Source organism: Podarcis cretensis (assembly GCF_951804945.1).
Source record: "Podarcis cretensis genome assembly, chromosome: 8".
NCBI classification, from domain to species: Eukaryota; Metazoa; Chordata; class Lepidosauria; order Squamata; family Lacertidae; genus Podarcis; species Podarcis cretensis.
Genome location: NC_137177.1, coordinates 66786357 through 66803834, shown reverse-complemented (window position 1 = coordinate 66803834; position 17478 = coordinate 66786357). Strand labels below are relative to the sequence as shown.

The 17478-nt window shown below is 47.6% G+C and overlaps 1 protein-coding gene across 1 annotated transcript in view; it reads right to left on the bottom strand.

Annotated features, from left to right (window-relative positions):
- LOC307221958 (espin-like) overlaps window positions 1-16782 on the bottom strand; it is a 117521-nt gene extending 100739 nt beyond the window's left edge. Inside the window, exons 1-2 of the mRNA XM_079986897.1 lie at window positions 16158-16782; window positions 9333-9526 (exon numbers count right to left, since the gene is read on the bottom strand). Coding sequence (XP_079843023.1) covers window positions 9333-9526; window positions 16158-16457 — 494 coding nt within the window. The 5' untranslated portion in view covers window positions 16458-16782. The remainder of the gene's footprint in view (window positions 1-9332; window positions 9527-16157) is intronic.
- Window positions 16783-17478: the final 696 nt, after the last annotated feature.

The window sequence follows — 17478 nt, the reverse complement described above, 5'->3', positions numbered from 1 at the left end:
TGATGGAAGTTGTAGTTCAACAGCATCTAGGAGCCTGAGGTTGAGAAAGGCTGTTTTAGATTATAATTTTGAGAGCAAGGGCTGCCTTTCTATTCTTTTAAAAGTAACCTGTATGCTTCTCTGGGCACCTTTTTAAATAAACAGATACATAAATAAGTTCTCATCTAGCTTAAACATACCAATTCCTGCCAACTTTCCTTGTAACAAAGCTTCCAGGTTGCTCAAGACTTGATGATGCAGTGTTACCATTAAGTGTGTGTGTGTTGGCCTTATTTGGGGATGAAATATTTGCCAGAGGTCTGAAACTACCCTTTCCAGTATACTTTACCCCTGCTGGACCTAGGTTTTCCCAGTATGCCACAATTCCATAATATGGCAGAAAAGAATGTGGACCACGGTAGTAGAATAGTTCAGCTATTTTCTTTTCGTTTTTGGATCTCAACTTTCATTTAATAATTAAAAAAGAAGAAGATCCAGTTCCCAGCTGATGACTGGGAAGATGTGCTGTGGCAATGCCTGCTGAAATCCTGCAAAAAAAGAGGCTAAATAAAATCCTGCAAATAAAATCTCCTGCAGCCATGTGTCTGTGCCTTGAAAAGGTTCTTGCTTCTCCATGCAACTAGCAAAATTATTATCCCTATATAAATTTATATCCCACCCTTCTCCTCAAAGGAACCCAGCGTGGTAAACACACCAGTAATAAAACAATACAAAAAAAAAATCAAAATCAAAGAGGCATAGCATTGTAGATGGGAACTCCAAAGGTCATCCAGTTCAACCCCGAGCAAGGCAGGGATCACAGTTCAAGAATTCCTGACAGGTGGCCATTTAACACCATGCGAGGGAGTCCATTCCACTGTCTTATGGTCAGAAGGTTCCTCCTAACGTTTAGTTGGAATCTCCTTTCAAAAACAATCCCATCTTTTGAAACAACAAAACACAGTTCCAGGACAGGTGCAGCCTCAGAACTGTGCAGGTTATGAAAAGTAAGAAGCTGTGAACACTTATTGGATTTGTATAGTTGGCAGAGCATGAGACTCTTCATCTCAGGGTCGCGGGTTCAAGCCCCACATGGGGCAAAATGATTCTTGCATTGCAGGGGGTTGGACTAGATGACCCTTGGGGTTCCTTCCAGCTCCATGGTTCTGTGATTATGATCTAATGCCAGTTACAGATTAGGAAAGTACATTGAATGGGTTTGCATTGTTTCCAGTCTCCACTTCAATGCAACCAAGTCCTTTGGTGCAGCCTTGAAACAGCCTAGCCAGAGAATTTTAACTTAACAAACAAGGGGGTTGCATACAAACCACTCTGAGTTGTATTTTGTTTTGTTTTGTTTTTCAATTTTTTTGGAAATAATAATAATAATAATAATAATAATAATAATAATAATAATAATAATGTTAGCCCTACCCAGAGTAGACCTATTGAAATTAATGGGCATGGCTAAGATGGCTCCATTGATTTCAATGGGTCTACAATTTAGTTGGACACAACCCCAACTTCTTGGTGCTAACCCCTTCAGCACTCCCTTCAATAGGGCCTCCTAGAGGAGGTTGGAGCTCTGGAGAAATATACATTTCAGCCTTCCCCACTGCAAGGGCAGACCATTTAAAATTCTTTACCCAGCATATAAAATAAACATATCTCCAAATTATGGTAATAATAAATATTATAATATCTGCATCTGTTGAGAATCTTAACATCCCAATGACTATTATCAATAATATGAGCACCCACAAGACCGTGGCTGAATGAACTAGGCACTCTAAAAGTTACAAGTTGCGCGTGCAACACAACACAATGTGTATCACACCGCAACTTTGCTGTGTTTGCACGGGGTTCGCTTATGAAAAGCTACAAGTGTGACTGCACATAACAAGAGGAAGCTGGAATGTCACATACCGTCAAAAATGCAGGAGTGAATGTTTGTAGAGAGTTGCAAATATTCAGAAATGCACAAATTCGCAAGCCGCTATTCAGAACTCTCCTTATATTTTGTTAAGAACTGCATCAAATAGACACAAGATGCCCAGGCCCCAGGAATTTGTACTTGCTTCCCGGTGCACATTTTGCCCGAGGTGTTTGCAAAACAGCTTCCTTGGCACGAGACCCAAAGCATGGGCAGGTTTTTAATTACCATGCCAGGTTCCTTCTCTCCATCCAGGTTATTTATAGGTCTATCACACTCGCTCATCATGGAAAATGAGATTAAACGGCCCATAATCTGCAAAGCACGGATCCAACCGACCTGCTTTAATGTCGGGCAGTGATTTTACCATCAACTCCTTGCTTCAACAGTATTTCTGAACTGGCACCTCAACAACCACATTGCTGGCACCGAGCTCAGCACTGTGACGAGCCTGCAGAGATCTTGGGGGTCTCAGCTGCCAGCCCCCAAAGGGGTATAGTTCAATTTGGGGACAGAGGCGGCTAAGGATTTGACCCCAGTCAGGTCACTGTTTAATCTAGGGACAGGTTTGTGGGCCTACAGAACACAGAAGCACGTATCTAGCAGGAAATCTGCAGCTTGTGTGAGGAAAACACTAGGACCCAGCTGCATCTTAAGATTTCAGTGGATCTTTGTTTTATTTTTTTAAATTATGGCTAACAGTGCAAACCCCATAAGGCAAGGGCAGCGGGGCACTTTACAAGGGGGAATCCCTTAATTGTTGGGAGGAGAAGAGTGACATTCAATGCATTGATCTCCTTGTTGGAAAGAGGTGATCTAAACAGTGTGGTGTAGTGGTTTAAGTGCTGGATTAGGACCTGGAGAGACCAGGGTTCCAATCCCTACACAGTCATGAAACCCACTAGGTGACCTTGGGCCAGTCCATCTCTCTCAGCCTAACCTACCTCACAGGGTTGTTGTATGGGTAAAATGGGGATGAGGAGAACTATAAGAAGAAGAATGAAAACGAGAACAACTTATTATTGGTACCCCACCCATCTGACTGGGTCGCCCCAGCCACTCTGGGCAGCTTCCAACATATATAAAAACCACAATAAGACATTAAACCTTAAAAAGCTTCCCTATACAAGGCTGCCTTCAGGTGCCTTCTAAAGGTTGTATAGTTGTTACTCATCTCCTTGAGTGGGTGCCACTACCAAAAAGGCTCTCTACCTGACTATGCATGCTGCCATGAACTTCTTTGAGAAAGTGGGATGGTGGTGATGACGATGATGTAAACTGGTGCAAACATGAATATGCCATCTAGCAGGTATTTTTCAGGATCCTGTGGTGCTGTTCCAACACCTGAAACCTGCACTCTGTGCATGTTCTGCTCAGTTGCTTCCCAGCAGCACAAGTTGTAAATGCAGAGAGGATGAGTCTGCCAGTGGCTATTTGCCACAATACCTAAATCACAGAACCTCCAACTATAGGGGGAGTCTATCTCTGAATACAAACTGCAAGGACCAGACAACAGGGGGTAGTCATTATGTGAACATGACAGATTTGCTGATTTACAAGATACCACCATGAGACGCAAGTCCATAAAACTCACCATAAAACATTGCCTTCAACCAGCTTTACTGTGTCATGGGTACAAGAAACCACAATATATATTTATTTTTAAAAAAGCAAACTCTCCCCGCCCTGATGGCTGAATACCCTCCTCTGGGAAATTGTGCTCTAACATTCAGCAGAATCAAGCAAAGATTTTCCAGTGCAGTATTCCATGCCAGAAGCAAAAAGAAGAACGACAAAAAACTACCCTTCCCCACATGTAGAGGAGCCACTCTGCAAGAAGGGGATCTCCTAGAGATTTTCCTTGGCAAATTGGAGCGGTAGTGCGTCCAAACTTGTTAAAAAAATAAATATCCACCTGCAGGTGGAAGTGGTATGGTCCAAGAAAGCTCTACAACTTCTTGGTTATTTAGGGTGTTTGAGGCCCTCCCCAAACAGCTGATTGTTGAGGAACACACCCAATTAAAATTAGAGGAATGCTTCACTCTTTGAGAAACAGGTTCCAGTTTTCAGGGTGACCTCAGTTAAGTGTCCTCTATGGGGTCCTCTTCTGCATTGCCTCCTCCAGAAAGCCAGAGTATTGGACTAGGGCCCGTGAGAGACCAGGGTTCAAATCCCAACTCAGCCATTAAGCTCACTGGGTGTGACTTTTGGGCCAGTCATTGTATCTCTCAGCCTAACCTACCTCACAGGGTTGTTGTGGGGAATTAAATGAGAAAGGGGTGAACCATGTGTGCAACCATTTGCTTCTGGGCAAAAAAACGGTGGGACAGAAAAGCAATAAGCACAAAATAATAATAATACAGTAATACAGGCTAATCTGGCAGCTCACGGCCATCCGTCACCACTGCCGTTGAAAAAATCTCCCACTAGCCCCTGCCCCTGATGGAGAATTGTGGGAGATTTAATATGTTAGCACACAGCATGAAGTCCTGGCAGGTGCCCCCAAGGCATCTAGTGGTGACACCAGACCCAACTCTTACAGACGTTTCACTTATGAAGCAGGAAAGACTTGCCTGCGGTCAGAAACGTTACAGATCAGAGCATGCCTCCTGACTAAAGCAAGCCAGCACAGAGCAGAGAGAAACTCACACAGAGACTCAATGAGCAGCAGCCTCTGAAACAGGCAATTCTGCTGCATCTGAAGCGATTGCTCAGTTGCCCCCCCATGCAGAGAGGCAACAGGGGAAAAAGGAGCAGAGACTCACTCAGAGACGCATTGATCCTCCTCTGTTGATGGACAGTTTGGGCTTACAGGACCTCTGAATGTTGTAACATATTTCCCACGGTGCCTATTTTGGGGGATTACTGGCTTAATCAATTGGACTCCTCACATGACTTTGGGCTAGGGGCCAAATGTCGACGTCAAGACCTCAGGACTCTCCTTGGGCCAGGGGTTGCCATTTGGTGCCTGCAGGCACCCAGACTCTGAGCTTTCATTGGGGATGGGATGGGAAGTAAAACTCTAGGCCTCTTAGAAAAAAGGTTGTGAAGCAAAATGTGCTGGTATCCTTCTAAGTGATATCCACATGGTTTTGGCCAATGAGCAAAGTCAGAGCTGTGATTGGTAAGCAGGTGGTTTGGACATCAGGCAACAGGAATCCTAAACAACTGCTGTTCCCCACTCCCCTTTAGTGTGTTATTCCCTCACCCCACATGGTAGCCATTTTGTGACTGCCTCCAAATTCAAAAGGTGTCCACTGACCCAAAAAAGCTGGCGAACCCTGTCCTAAGCTATGCCCCGTCTTCCCTGACCATAGCCCCCACCAGCCCTACTCCAACCCCCCTCCTGAAGCAGCTTTGCCTGTCTAGAATGTGCTCTTGAACTGTGATCATGTTTCTTGTCTGCCGGGATAAAGAGGTGGGTTTGAGGAGGACCTGGCTTGAATAGAGCCTAGCGTGTACAGGTAAGGGTCACACTCAATGGAGGCCCATTTTGGCATCCATTCCTGCCCACCATTAACATGTGACCTACAGGAAGTTTGCTCTGTGGAAATGTGGCCAAACCCCACCCCCCAACTGCCCCCAAAGTGATCATATACCAGCACATACACCCAGCGGCAAAAATATGTCTTCCTATATACAATGAAGGCAAGGCTGTCATCACGCAGCCCCTGTTGGAGTATCTATAGCGCTGCATCACAATCCTGGATTTGCATGGGTCACGAATAGTCGGACACGACTAAACAACAACAAGAAAACAAAGGAGAAGGCAGGTTGCACAGGGCCAGTGACCATGGGCTGAGAGTGAGAATGGGAGACACTGACAGGGGGAAAGAGGTGGTTTAAACAACAGCAGAAGTTTGAGTAAAGCAGAGATGGAAGGAATTGAGAGGGGAATGGTGATTTTAAACAACAGCAGGGGTTTAAGTAAAGGACATGAATATAGTTGGGTCGATAAAGCATCCCTGATCCCACTTTGAGAGCCACTGTTATCACAATTGTTGCCGTCATATTGTTGTGGAAGAGCTGCAGGATGTTCACAAATTTATCCGGGCAGCTGATTTTCAGAAGGACAGTCCACAGGGCAGTATGATTTAGTGCCAAGGGCCTTAGTTCAGTCAATAAACACCATATACAGGGGTTGGTTGTGCTCCCTGCATTTTTCTTGAAGCTGTCAAGCAGTGAATATCATATCCACTGTCCCCCTAGAACAGACATGCCCCAACTCCAGATGTTTTGGGACTACGACTCCCACCATCCCTAACTAACAAGACCAGTGGTCAGGTGGGAGTTGTAGTCCCAAAACATCTGGAGGGCCGAGTTTGGGGATGCCTACCCTAGAAGGTCGAAAACCATTTTGGGATTCAGGAAGGGTTTTCTTGGATATAGTTAGGAGACAGTTTGCTAAGAATTTTGTCAGCTGCAGCAAAGAGAGAGATGCCTTGATAGTTTCCGCAATCCGTTCTATCACCTTTTTTAAAAGAGATTGATAATTGTGGCATCCCTAAAGTCTGCTGGGATCTCCTCTCTCTCCCAATGAGCTTGTGAAGGGTTGTGTAAGGGTTCAATTCTGCCCACTTTGAAGACTTCGGCAGGTATCCCCATCAGGTCCACTGGCTTTGTGTTGTTCATTTGGTTAATGACTGTGCACGAACACACCCAACAAACCTTGACGGTGGTGGACTCTCCTCCATTGGAGGGTTTTTAAATTTGCGATTCCTGCATTTGCTGGGGGTTGGACTAGATGACCCTTGGGATCCCTCCCAAGTTCACAATTGAAAGATTCTGTGTTTCCGCTTGGAAATACGCAGAAGTCACACCATCCACATGGCTCCCCATTCTTCCCTCTGCATTTACTGCACATGGAAGGGTTCCCCATCCCCCACCCCAGTTCTTCACATTTGGCTAACCATCCCTCCCTTGCAGGCGGCTTAATCCATTTACATAACCTCCGGCAGAGACAAAGGCGGCTGTGTTATCGCCCCTTTGCAAAAGCACCATGTGCAAATCCTCGGCTGCACCACGTCTGCACAAGGGAGCAATATTTCCATCAAGATCTAAACCTGGCTTTGTTGGTGCCCTGTCAAAAGAGCAAGCATTTGACTTCCCGCCATGATAAAGCTGTCATCGGAGGAGAAAGGCAAGCAGGGTTTAACAAACGGGAACAAATCTTCACGGCAGTCAAGACGGACAGGCAGCCTCTTCCCTGAAATCGGGTTTCACTGTTATCGTAGGACAAGGCAGCGGAGTGGGGGTGGGGGTCAGATCTCGCTGAAACGCCAGCAGGCCAATAAGTGTAGTTACAGGCTGTTACCTACATTTACTACAAAAAGGGCCATTTCACAGGGCCACAAAGGAGGATGAATTTCTTCAGACCTGCCAGCCCACAAGTCAAATCTGACCTGGCACAAGTCCCAATTTGGCCCATGAGGCTATTTTCCTCAAACCGTGCCCACCTGCTCCACACAGGTACAGGGCACGCAGAGACAATGTTAGAAACTCAATTAAATAAGTTAGGCACCAGATGGCTCCATAAAACCAAGGTTACAGTCGCCAAAACGGAATGTCAAGTTGTCATTTTTGGGCAAGATGGCTCTAAAGATGACTGTGATAGATGATCAGTTAGACATCTGGCTAGTTCAGATGACAGCCTTGAGCTTGGTTAAGGGCTCCGAGAACTTAGAGAAGAAGAGTCACTTTATTCAGGGATAGTCTGCATATGTATAAATTGGCCTATTCCTGCAGGGTGTGGCATGAGTGTGTGAAAACAGTCCGGATCCAGAGATCCCCAGGCATGCACCTGGATTGTGGAGGTGTCAGGCGCCATCGTGGCTCCTAGGCATCGTCACTTGGTCACAAGCGGCCGATTGCCAGGTGCAAAATGCACCTGCAACCTGGCTAATTTTGAACACTGGGAAGAGATGCAGCCAGCTTGGTTGTGCAACTGAATTTCCTATGGGGAACTAGATTGCACAGCTGATCCCTGCAGAAAGCATGCCGGAAGTCACCACCTATCAGCCGATGGGTGGTGATTTCCATCTTGTTGGATTGGCTGTGCAAGAGGGAGCTCAGTCGGGCAGCCAATCCCTGCAACAGATTTCAGCTGATGGGAAGCAACTTCAAGCATGCTAATCTGCAGCACTCCAAAGCAAAGCCCTGCAAGGTGCTTTGAAGTCCCCTGATGTCATTGTAATGTCTGGTGATTTGCAAGCTTTGGCCACCTATCAAATTTAGCCTACAAGGGTTAAGGGAGATAAGGACCTGGACCCACAGCCAAGTTCACCTTAGAGACACATTTTTGCAAAGCAGTATTGCTGCATGCAATGCATTTTTGTATACTACCTCCACCAGTTTATGCATCTTTATGCATCCTTCACCCTAGTGTAAGCACTGCATGGCTGCATTGCAAAGAGGAAGCCTACAGATGTGGGTCAGCAGCAGAACCAGGAGCCTGTCTTGCGGACCAGCCTGAAAAGAGATGGCTCTATGAGCCACTTGGAGGAAGTAGACTTGATGCTCAGTCCTGCTCCCAAGGCTAGGAACTTGAACTTGCCCTTCTGCCATGCCATCATTTTGCCAGGGTCCCTCTACCCAGAGGCAGCAGGCTTGCTCCAAACCTGGGTCCTTAAAAAACTCCAAATAGCTTCCCGCGGCCTTGCTTGCTTTGGGGACCAAACAAGCTAAAGAAATAGAAAGCTAGGTCTGCAGGTTAAAAGGATAGGATGTTTCTTTCTGCCATTCTTCATTTTTTATTTGAAGATGTTTTGCTTTTTTAAAATGGGATTTCATCTCCCCTGCCCGCCCACCCCCTGCCAAAAACAACCACCCCCATTACACACCTCTGCAGTTCAAAATGGTGCAGCCCATTCTATCACCAAGATCTGCAGCAAACGAAGGCCAGCCCAAAGCAATGAGGAATGTGGGGGAGGACTGTCATTTGTGTGAGAACCACCTGCAGAGAATACAGACCAGCCTCTCAAACGCAAAGAGGCAGCAGCCCAATTTCGGCCGCTGAGACAGTTTAGATCATTTTGCACAGCCATGTGGAGTAGTCACCACACTCCATTTTTCATACTGCAGACTTGGGGTGAGGGCAAGGAGGTGGGTCCTGCCATTTCAAATTCTGGCCACAACAAGGGCCGCAAATTCTCCAGCAGCTTTCTCTAGCATGCACACTCCTAATGCTGTTTCCTTCTGTAGTTCAGAACCCAAAACCATGTTGCTTTCCAAATTAAAACATGCTGTTTGGACATCACAACCAAAGGAGAATTAATCACACAGCAGATTGTCAGCGGGGGGAGAGGGGGGGACTGCTAGTGGGAGTGAGCCAAAGAATGCCACAGTCTCGCCAATGGGCCAAAAGAAACCTAAGCAACTCACTAGTCCCTACTGAGGAACAAACTCGCTCTTGATCTCTTACCTGGGGCAATGCCCAATGAGGAGTCGCAAGGAAGGGAAGTCTCCTTTGGCTGCTGCATAGTGAACAGGTAAAGCACCCGTGTCTGTGGCTGCCAGCGGGTCGCTGCTCCCGAAGCGCAAAAGCCAGTCGATCACTTCGTGGTGCCCAAAGCGGGCAGCCAGATGCAAGACGGTGGCACCAGAGTTGTCTGTGTCCTGCAAGTCATGGAAACACAACCAAGAGGGTCAAGAGTCACCTCCATTGAATGCACAGGATGCTAAGAAGAAGAAGCCATTAGCACAGGATTTTCAAGCTTTGGAGAGCTGGGTGAGTATTGGAAACCTGGGACACATTACCAAGGATGGCAAAGATTTAAAGCAGGAGCGGAAAGACCCAAAAGATTATCTGATCCAATCCCCTGCAATGAAGGAAGTACAACTGAGTATCTTGCAAATGACAGGGCTGGCCCCTGACATTTTTGCTGCCTGAGGCAGAAGGAAAATGGCTCTTCCCCTCACCAATACCATGCACAGAAACTAAGTGGATGACAACACTGGTCATGGAACACTGCAGACCCTCCAAGCGTCCCTATTCTCCAGTGACACTCCTGGATTTACAGAAGCCACCCTGATTTCTGATTTGATCCTGGAATGTCCTGCTTCCCTTAGGACGTCCCTATTTTCACCAGAGAAGTGTGGCAGGGTATGGAGTTAGGTCAGCAGTTCAAATCTGCGCAAAGGGGTGAGTTCCTGTCGCTTTGTCCCAGTTACTGACAACCTAGCAGTTTGAAAGCATACCAGCGCAAGTAGATAAATAGGTACTGCTGTGGCAGAAAGGTAAACAGTGTTTCCGTGCGCTCTAGTTTCCGCCACAGTGTCCCGTTGCGCCAGAAGTGGTTTAGTCATGCTGGCCACATGATCCAGAAAGCTGTCTGTGAACAAATGCCTGCTCCCTCGGCCTCAAAGCAGAGATGTGCACTACACCCCATAGTCAAATTCGACTGGACTTAACAAAGGGGTCCTGATGTAGTTATGTGACATACACATCCTGAACCAAGAATATAACTATACACCCTTCTGAAGACATCTGAAGGCATCCCTGTATGAGGAAGTTTTACAATGTTTTATTATGTTTTTATTCATGTTGGAAGCCACCCAGAATGGTTGGGGCAACCCGGTCAGATGGGTGGGGTATAAATAAAATAGTAATCACTATCATGGCCTTTGGTTGATTTGACTGACATCCTATGTCCTTTTAAAATGTGTTTTTTTGGGGGGAGGGGTTATTGGGTTGTTGTTTATATTTTGATTATAAATTTTCTAGTTTTATATTTTGATTTTGTTCTGTGAGCCGCCCCGAGACCTGTGGGTATATGGGGGAATATAGATTCAATGAATAAATAAAAATAAATAAATAAATCATCATCACCATTCTCATTTTTATGTTGTTGAATAGGACGTCCCTATTTTCATTGGAGAAATGTTGGAGGGTGTCATAGTGTCCCCCACTACACCTGAAGGACAGCAACCTGGCTTAAGGGGCACAAGGAAGGCCACCAAAGAGAGAAAGAGAGAGAGAGAGAGCGCTTTGTTCTCCATCATCATCGCCCTGCTGCCTATGGTAGCCAGCCACCTCACTCTGACTAATGAAAGGAACGGCCCTGAGCATGGCAAATATAATGCAGCAACTTGGGGCAAGATGTAACTGAAATGGTGCTTTGCAAAAAGTTGTTTTCACCAGCAGAATTTTAGTTTGTTCAGCTGTTCAGCCCCTCCTCCTTATTTTACATGATGTATTTTTGCCCTGCTAATCACTGCTCACTGATCAGTGGAATTTCTGCTCATAGGGCACGCAATGAAGGGCAGGCCCATTCCCTGGACTCTGAAAGCCACCAGGCACACAAGTTATACTATTCCTAGCCCACCTTTGCAGGCTTTAAAACACACACACACACACACACACACACACACACACACACACAGCTGAAATGTTGCCAACTAACCATTTTTTCAGTACTTGTACAATCTGAGACCTCCCACTTTACACACGAATGCTGGCATTGATTTGACTTGCTCCCAGCAGAGTTTCAGCATTCAGGTTTGGCCTAAGAAAACCATGAATTCACAATGGGGCTCCGGGACCTGTGTTAAGATGGTCCTTTCCTACCCAAGAGAAACAGCCAACAAGGAAGGGTTTTTCGTCAAAGGTGGTGGCATCCCACTGGCCTCTGCCCTCCCAACCCCCCCCCCCCCAATTCCCAAAAACCATGTGAAAATCTTGGAGGTACTCAGCAGACTGTTTAATCATTTTTTCCTGTCCATTGTAGCAATTTGTAAATCAGTACTGCATATTTATTTATACCCTGCCTTTTTCCCCTGATGGGACACAAGGTGGCTGTGCTAGATGTTGTATGGTATTACAGGTGTGCTGTGGACCACCCAAATGAAGCTTGCAGACCACAGTTTGGAGGAATCCCTAAAAAGGGGGGGGATTCCAACCCCACGGGAATACATGAGCGACAACGCCAATCCTTTCTTGGTTATCTCAGTTCCCTGCCTGGACTAGAACACCTTACCCTTCAGTTCCATTCAATAATTCCACCAAACCATGGAAAAGAAAGACAAAGTGTGGTACTGTATATAGGATGCTTTCGCATTAACAACCACAGTCTGTGGTCACCTGGCAAATTGGCATCAGAAACCAGGGTCTGAAGGGGCTTTTCAAACCACAGTTTGCGACATCTATGGTTTGGCATATGTCTGAACTGACAATCCACAGAGGCACTTTTCTGTCTTGGGAGGTGGGTGGGGATGGCTGCTGCAACAAGATGCTGGAGTGATGGAAAACAAAAGAAATCAACCAGCTCCAAAGCCTGGTTTGCCCATTGTATATTTGGAAGCCCAAACCAACGTTCTGGGTTCTAAATTACGTTCTGTGCAAACCTTGGTTAGGTGTGTTGCCTGAACTGAGTAAACCATGGCAGAGGCTCCGTCCAAACAATGGCTCTGTATCTTTCCTGGTCCACTCTTCTCTAATCAATGCACATGCAGAACATTTCAGTCCAAAATTCACATAATTTCAAAATGATCAGGAGTGGGCTTGTGAGATCCGCTTTGGTGATTTTTTTTTTACTAGAAACCAGTTCCACCAACCACATGCAAAAGACATACACTGAAGAGTTTTGAGCCCAGGTATTTGTTTGGAGCACCAGAAATGAATGGGGCTCACAATCCTTCCATGCAAAAATCCACGCCAAGTTTCCTTCATATCTGGGAAAGGCCACAACTCAAAGGCAGAGCATCTGCCTTGCATATAGAAGGTCCTGGAATCACTCCCCAGCATCTCTCCAAGTAGGGCTGGAAGAGAGCCTTGCTGCCCGTCAGTGAGAAGGACCAATCTGTCAGAGCTGGCATAAAACAGCTTTCTACGTTGGGGTGGAGCTGTTGTTTTGTGCCCAAGCGTAAGCAGAAGGTCCCCATTTTGGCTCACATCATTCAGATAAGACTTGGAAAGACTTTCCACCTGGAATCCCGAGGAGCCTTCACTTTTGTTTCTGGCCCTCCCCAGCCCTGGCATGAGAAAAGATTGCCTACCCCTTGCTTTAATGGGTGAAGATGCCCTTATGAATTGAAGTCAGAACCTCCTGCATCCGAAGCAGGTGTTCTAGGCTTCACCTCTTCTCCTGGTGCCCCAGCCTACTCACGCCGACGTTGGAACAACTTTAACCACCTTCATTGGAAAGATGTTCAAGACAAAAAACCACAGTCCTCCTTGGTGGAAACCATTTCCATTTCTTGCAAACTTGAGGCATTTCTAACCTGCTTCGATATTTTAACTTTGGCATGTTTTAAGTTAGGGTTGCAAACAGCGCCAGATTTAGCATCAGATTAGGTTTGATGTGGCCCTAAGCTTCTGAAGGGAATGGGGCCCTTTATATGTCCAGCTGTCCTTCGTCAACAACAAATTGTCACTGTTTTTTGTGTTGAATATATGATATATGATAATTTATGGACCTAATAGGTATCTAAAGCCATTTGCACATAACAAAATATGTGATATTTTAGGGAGCAGGCTAGCAGGCAGGGCCCATTCCTTACATCATAGGAGCCTACACAAAACACTGTTGCTGTATGTAAGGTAAGGTCGAGGGAGCCGGCGTACAGCTTCCGAGTCATGCGGCCAGCATGACTAAGCCACTTCTGGCGAACCAGAGCAGCACACGGAAACGTCCGCTGAAGCGGTACCTATTTATCTACTTGCACTTTGACGTGCGTTCGAACTGCTAGGTTGGCAGGCGTGGGGGCTCGTCCGTTGCTGTATGTAGGTTTTATTTTATTTGTTTTTATCTTATATTTTAGACATGTACATCCAGTGGGGTTTTTTTTTCTTTAATTTTTTGGGGGACCCCAAGAGAGTGGGGCCCTAAGCTATAGCTTGTTTAGCTTATACGTAAATCCAGCACTGGTTGCAAATCTTGTTTTATTTTACTGTTTTGTAAACGCTCTGAGGAGTTGTTGTTTTACAATCAAGCGGTGTGTAATTTTTTAACGGAAGAAATAAATAACAAATGAACTTAGCATTTTAACGCAAATCAAGCAGTGCAATGGAAACATGCCAATTGCCTACCATACAGTAAAGGTCATTTTACAGCACGGTTGGATTTTAGCATGTACTTGGAGATGTAAGGAGCAGTCTTAAGAGTGTTTCCTAGTGCTACATGGAGATGCTTTCAGGGGTTAAAGGTGGGACCTTCTGCATGCACAGCATCTATAGTTCCATCCCTGAGCTATAGATGCTCCAGCTGAACAATAAAAATTGCCTTATACCAAACCAGAATATTGGCCCATGTAGCTCAGTGCTGTGTATGACCTGGTGCCTGCCAGATACTTTGAACTACAATTACCATAAGCCCAAGCCAGGTTGACCTGGGCTGGGGCTGATAGGGGTTGCAGTGCAAAACATCTAGAAGGCACCAGACTGCAAAGGCTGCTGCTGTACACTGACTGGCAGCAGCTCCCAGGGTTTCAGGCAGGGCTCTATCCCAGCCCTACCTGGAGATGCAGAAGAACTGGACCTGGGACCTTCTACATGGAAAGTGGGAGCTCTACTGCTGAGAAGCTGCCCCTCCCCAGGTCATGGAGAAATACTCTGGCAGGGAGCCAGACTGCATTTCCCTGTCAATCAAGCATTCAGAGGTCAACACAGGTTTCCTTCAGTGTCTAGGGTGACATCTAGTCCGCTTTTAAAGAAATTCTTCCGTGTGGGGGGAGGGTCTCTCCCCACAGTGTTTCTGACCATATGCAACATTGTGAATGTCTTGCCTACACAACATCCCCACACACCAGGAGGCTGAATTTTGCACCCTCCTCTCCTCCCAAAGAGGGGGGGGGGGGGGAGAAACCTAAACATTTTGCTCAGGCTAACAAGAGCTTAGCCCTGCAAAGTATTAAGACTTTCTTACTTAGAAACTCTGCTGGCCCTGAACACCTGCCTTCACATAAAGGGAGCTTCCCAGTTAAGCACAGAATATGCAGCAGACAGGGATGCAGACTTCACACATGCTCAGAGGAACTCCTGCACTCCTTTACAAGCACCACTCCTGTAATCAGCACTTGCTCTTGCTGTAACTACTGTACAGTAGTACCTCGGGTTAAGTACTTAATTCGTTCCGGAGGTCCATTCTTAACCTGAAACTGTTCTTAACCTGAAGCACTGCTTTAGCTAATGTGGCCTCCTGCTGCCGCTGCACCGCCAGAGCACGATTTCTGTTCTCATCCTGAAGCAAAGTTCTTAACCCGAGGTACTATTTCTGGGTTAGCGGAGTCTGTAACCTGAAGCGTATGTAACCTGAAGCGTATGTAACCCGAGGTACCACTGTATTTGGTTATGGAGCAGCCAAGAAACTGTTCCCTGTTCTTTCCTTTTCGATACTGACTTCTGAATTACGTATTTGTTGTTCCTATTCTAAATACGAAGGCATGATCAACTTTGGGGGAGGAGAGGACACCTGTGTGCTGTTTTTGCAAATGAATCTGCACAGAGGAAGTGCTGGGGCTTAAAGCTAGGCTGGAAAAATGCTACCTCCAACCAGCAGGTCCCTCTTCTTACTAGAGTGAGCAGTGCTTAGTGGATGATGGGGGAACAGAGCTCTCATGGATCAGGCCAATGGCCCATCTAGTCCTGCATTCTCTTCTCACAGTGGCCAACCAGATGTCTGTAGGAAACCTGCAAGCAGGAATCAAGCACAATAGTCCTCTCCCCTCCTGCAGCTTCCAGCAAGTGATATTTTGAAACATTGCTGCCTTTGATCACAGAAGCAAAGTACAGCCATCACCGTGCTTAGTAGCCACCGACAGCCCTCTCCTCCATGAAATTTGTCTCATCCTCTTTTAAAGCAGTCAAGATTGATGGCTATCACCAAACTTTTGTGGATGAGAGTTCCACAGGACAAAAATGGAATTCAGAGGCAACACACACACATAACCCTCCAATTTTGGCCTAATTGTTCACCCACCAACTTTCTAAAAACTCTAGCTATGGGTATCAACAGGGGGAAAATAGATTGCTGCGCGCCCCCGCAAAAAATAATAATCCAGCACTGGGTTGAGAGAAACGAACTCTGCGCGGAATCAGAGGCATTCCCATCTTTGACCCTTTCTGTTCCAAGCTCTGCTGGCCTTTCCTAAACACAGTAAATAAGAATTCCAAACAGGTGTCCTTTAAAAGATAACGCCCCTATAGGTCAGCGTCAACGGAGCCGCTTGGAACGCAGTCCCCTTCCGTGCGCCCAAGGCGCAAAACCCTTCAAGGCGCGCCAGGGCGTCCCCTCGCTCCACCGGTGCTCACCTGGACTCGGCACCCTCCCTGGGTGAGCAGCCACTGGAGGCAGGCCAGGTTGCCGGTGGCGGCGGCATCGTGGCCCGGCGTGGCCCCATTGCGAGCCCGCCCGTTGCCGGCCAGCGCCGCTTCCTCCACCAGGTAGCGCAGGCAGTTCAGCTTCCCGGCGCGGGCGGCGTGGTGAGCAGGAGAGGCGCCCAGCGCGTCGCGGAGCTGTGCGGGCGGCAGCAGCTGCCCGTCGGCCTGCAGCGCCTTAAGCGTGTCCACGTCCCCCTGGCGGGCGGCCTGCAACGCCCGCTCCAGGGCCATCGCCTGCGCCTCCGACGGCTGCCTGTCCGGCCGGCCGGCCCTCAACACCTGGAGGGAGCCATACGGGGGCCGCCCGCCTCGCCCCGACGGCCTCCCGGGAGGCTCCGGCGTCTCTCGGCGGTCCGCTCCGTCGGGTGCCTTGCCTTGCAAAGGAAAGGTGGGTGGCCCGCGAGGTGCTGTGGCGGTACTCCTCTACTTTCCCGTCCCCTCTAACTTCGCCTGAGCAGCCGGACGCGAGGAGCCATCGCGCCCCGTCGAGGTTTGCTAGAAGTCTTGTCCGCGGTGCTTTCCTCAGCTGCGGAGCTGACAGAAGGGCCGGCCTCCCTCCCCGGCTGCCAGCTCCAGCTCCTCCCTCCCTCCCTCCCTCCCTCCAGCACCAGCAAGAGCCTCCGGGGCGCCCTCCTGCCCCTCCCCGAGCCGGCCGGCTCCTCCCCTTCGCCGGCAGCGCTGAGCCTGGAGGCGGGAAAGGGTTAAACGCGAGATTTAAAAGGGAGCGGCATCGCCATTCTCTCTTGCTGCTGATCCCCGCACAGGCGCTGCAAAGCTGTAATAGCCCCGCGGTCTCTGGACTCTGGGAATGATCTCTGAGCATGTGCAATGTGTTTTTCCTAACACCTCCCCGATCCGCAATGATGGAGCTCTTCACCATCTACTTTGAAAAAACCACCACGGTCGTCGATTAATCAGGGGGGGCTGATCTGACTCATCCAGAATCGAACAAGTTAAAAAGCATGGGCCCCAGTACCAATTCTTGGGAGACACCCAATTTTTACTTCTCTCCATTTGGAGAACTGTCCATTTATTCCTGCTCTTTGCTTCCTGCAGCTTAACCGATTCCTGGTTCTCTTCTTTTTCCTTGATTGCTAAAGCTTACTCGGGAGTCTTTGGGGAGGCAACTTGCGGAAAGTATTCGGAAAGTCCAGGGCTTTGGCTAGTTGAGCACACTCTAGACTGGCTTTTTGTTGTTATGCTGTCTTCATCCTGCTTGGTTTCAGAGCCAGTCCTAACATTAGGCAAAATG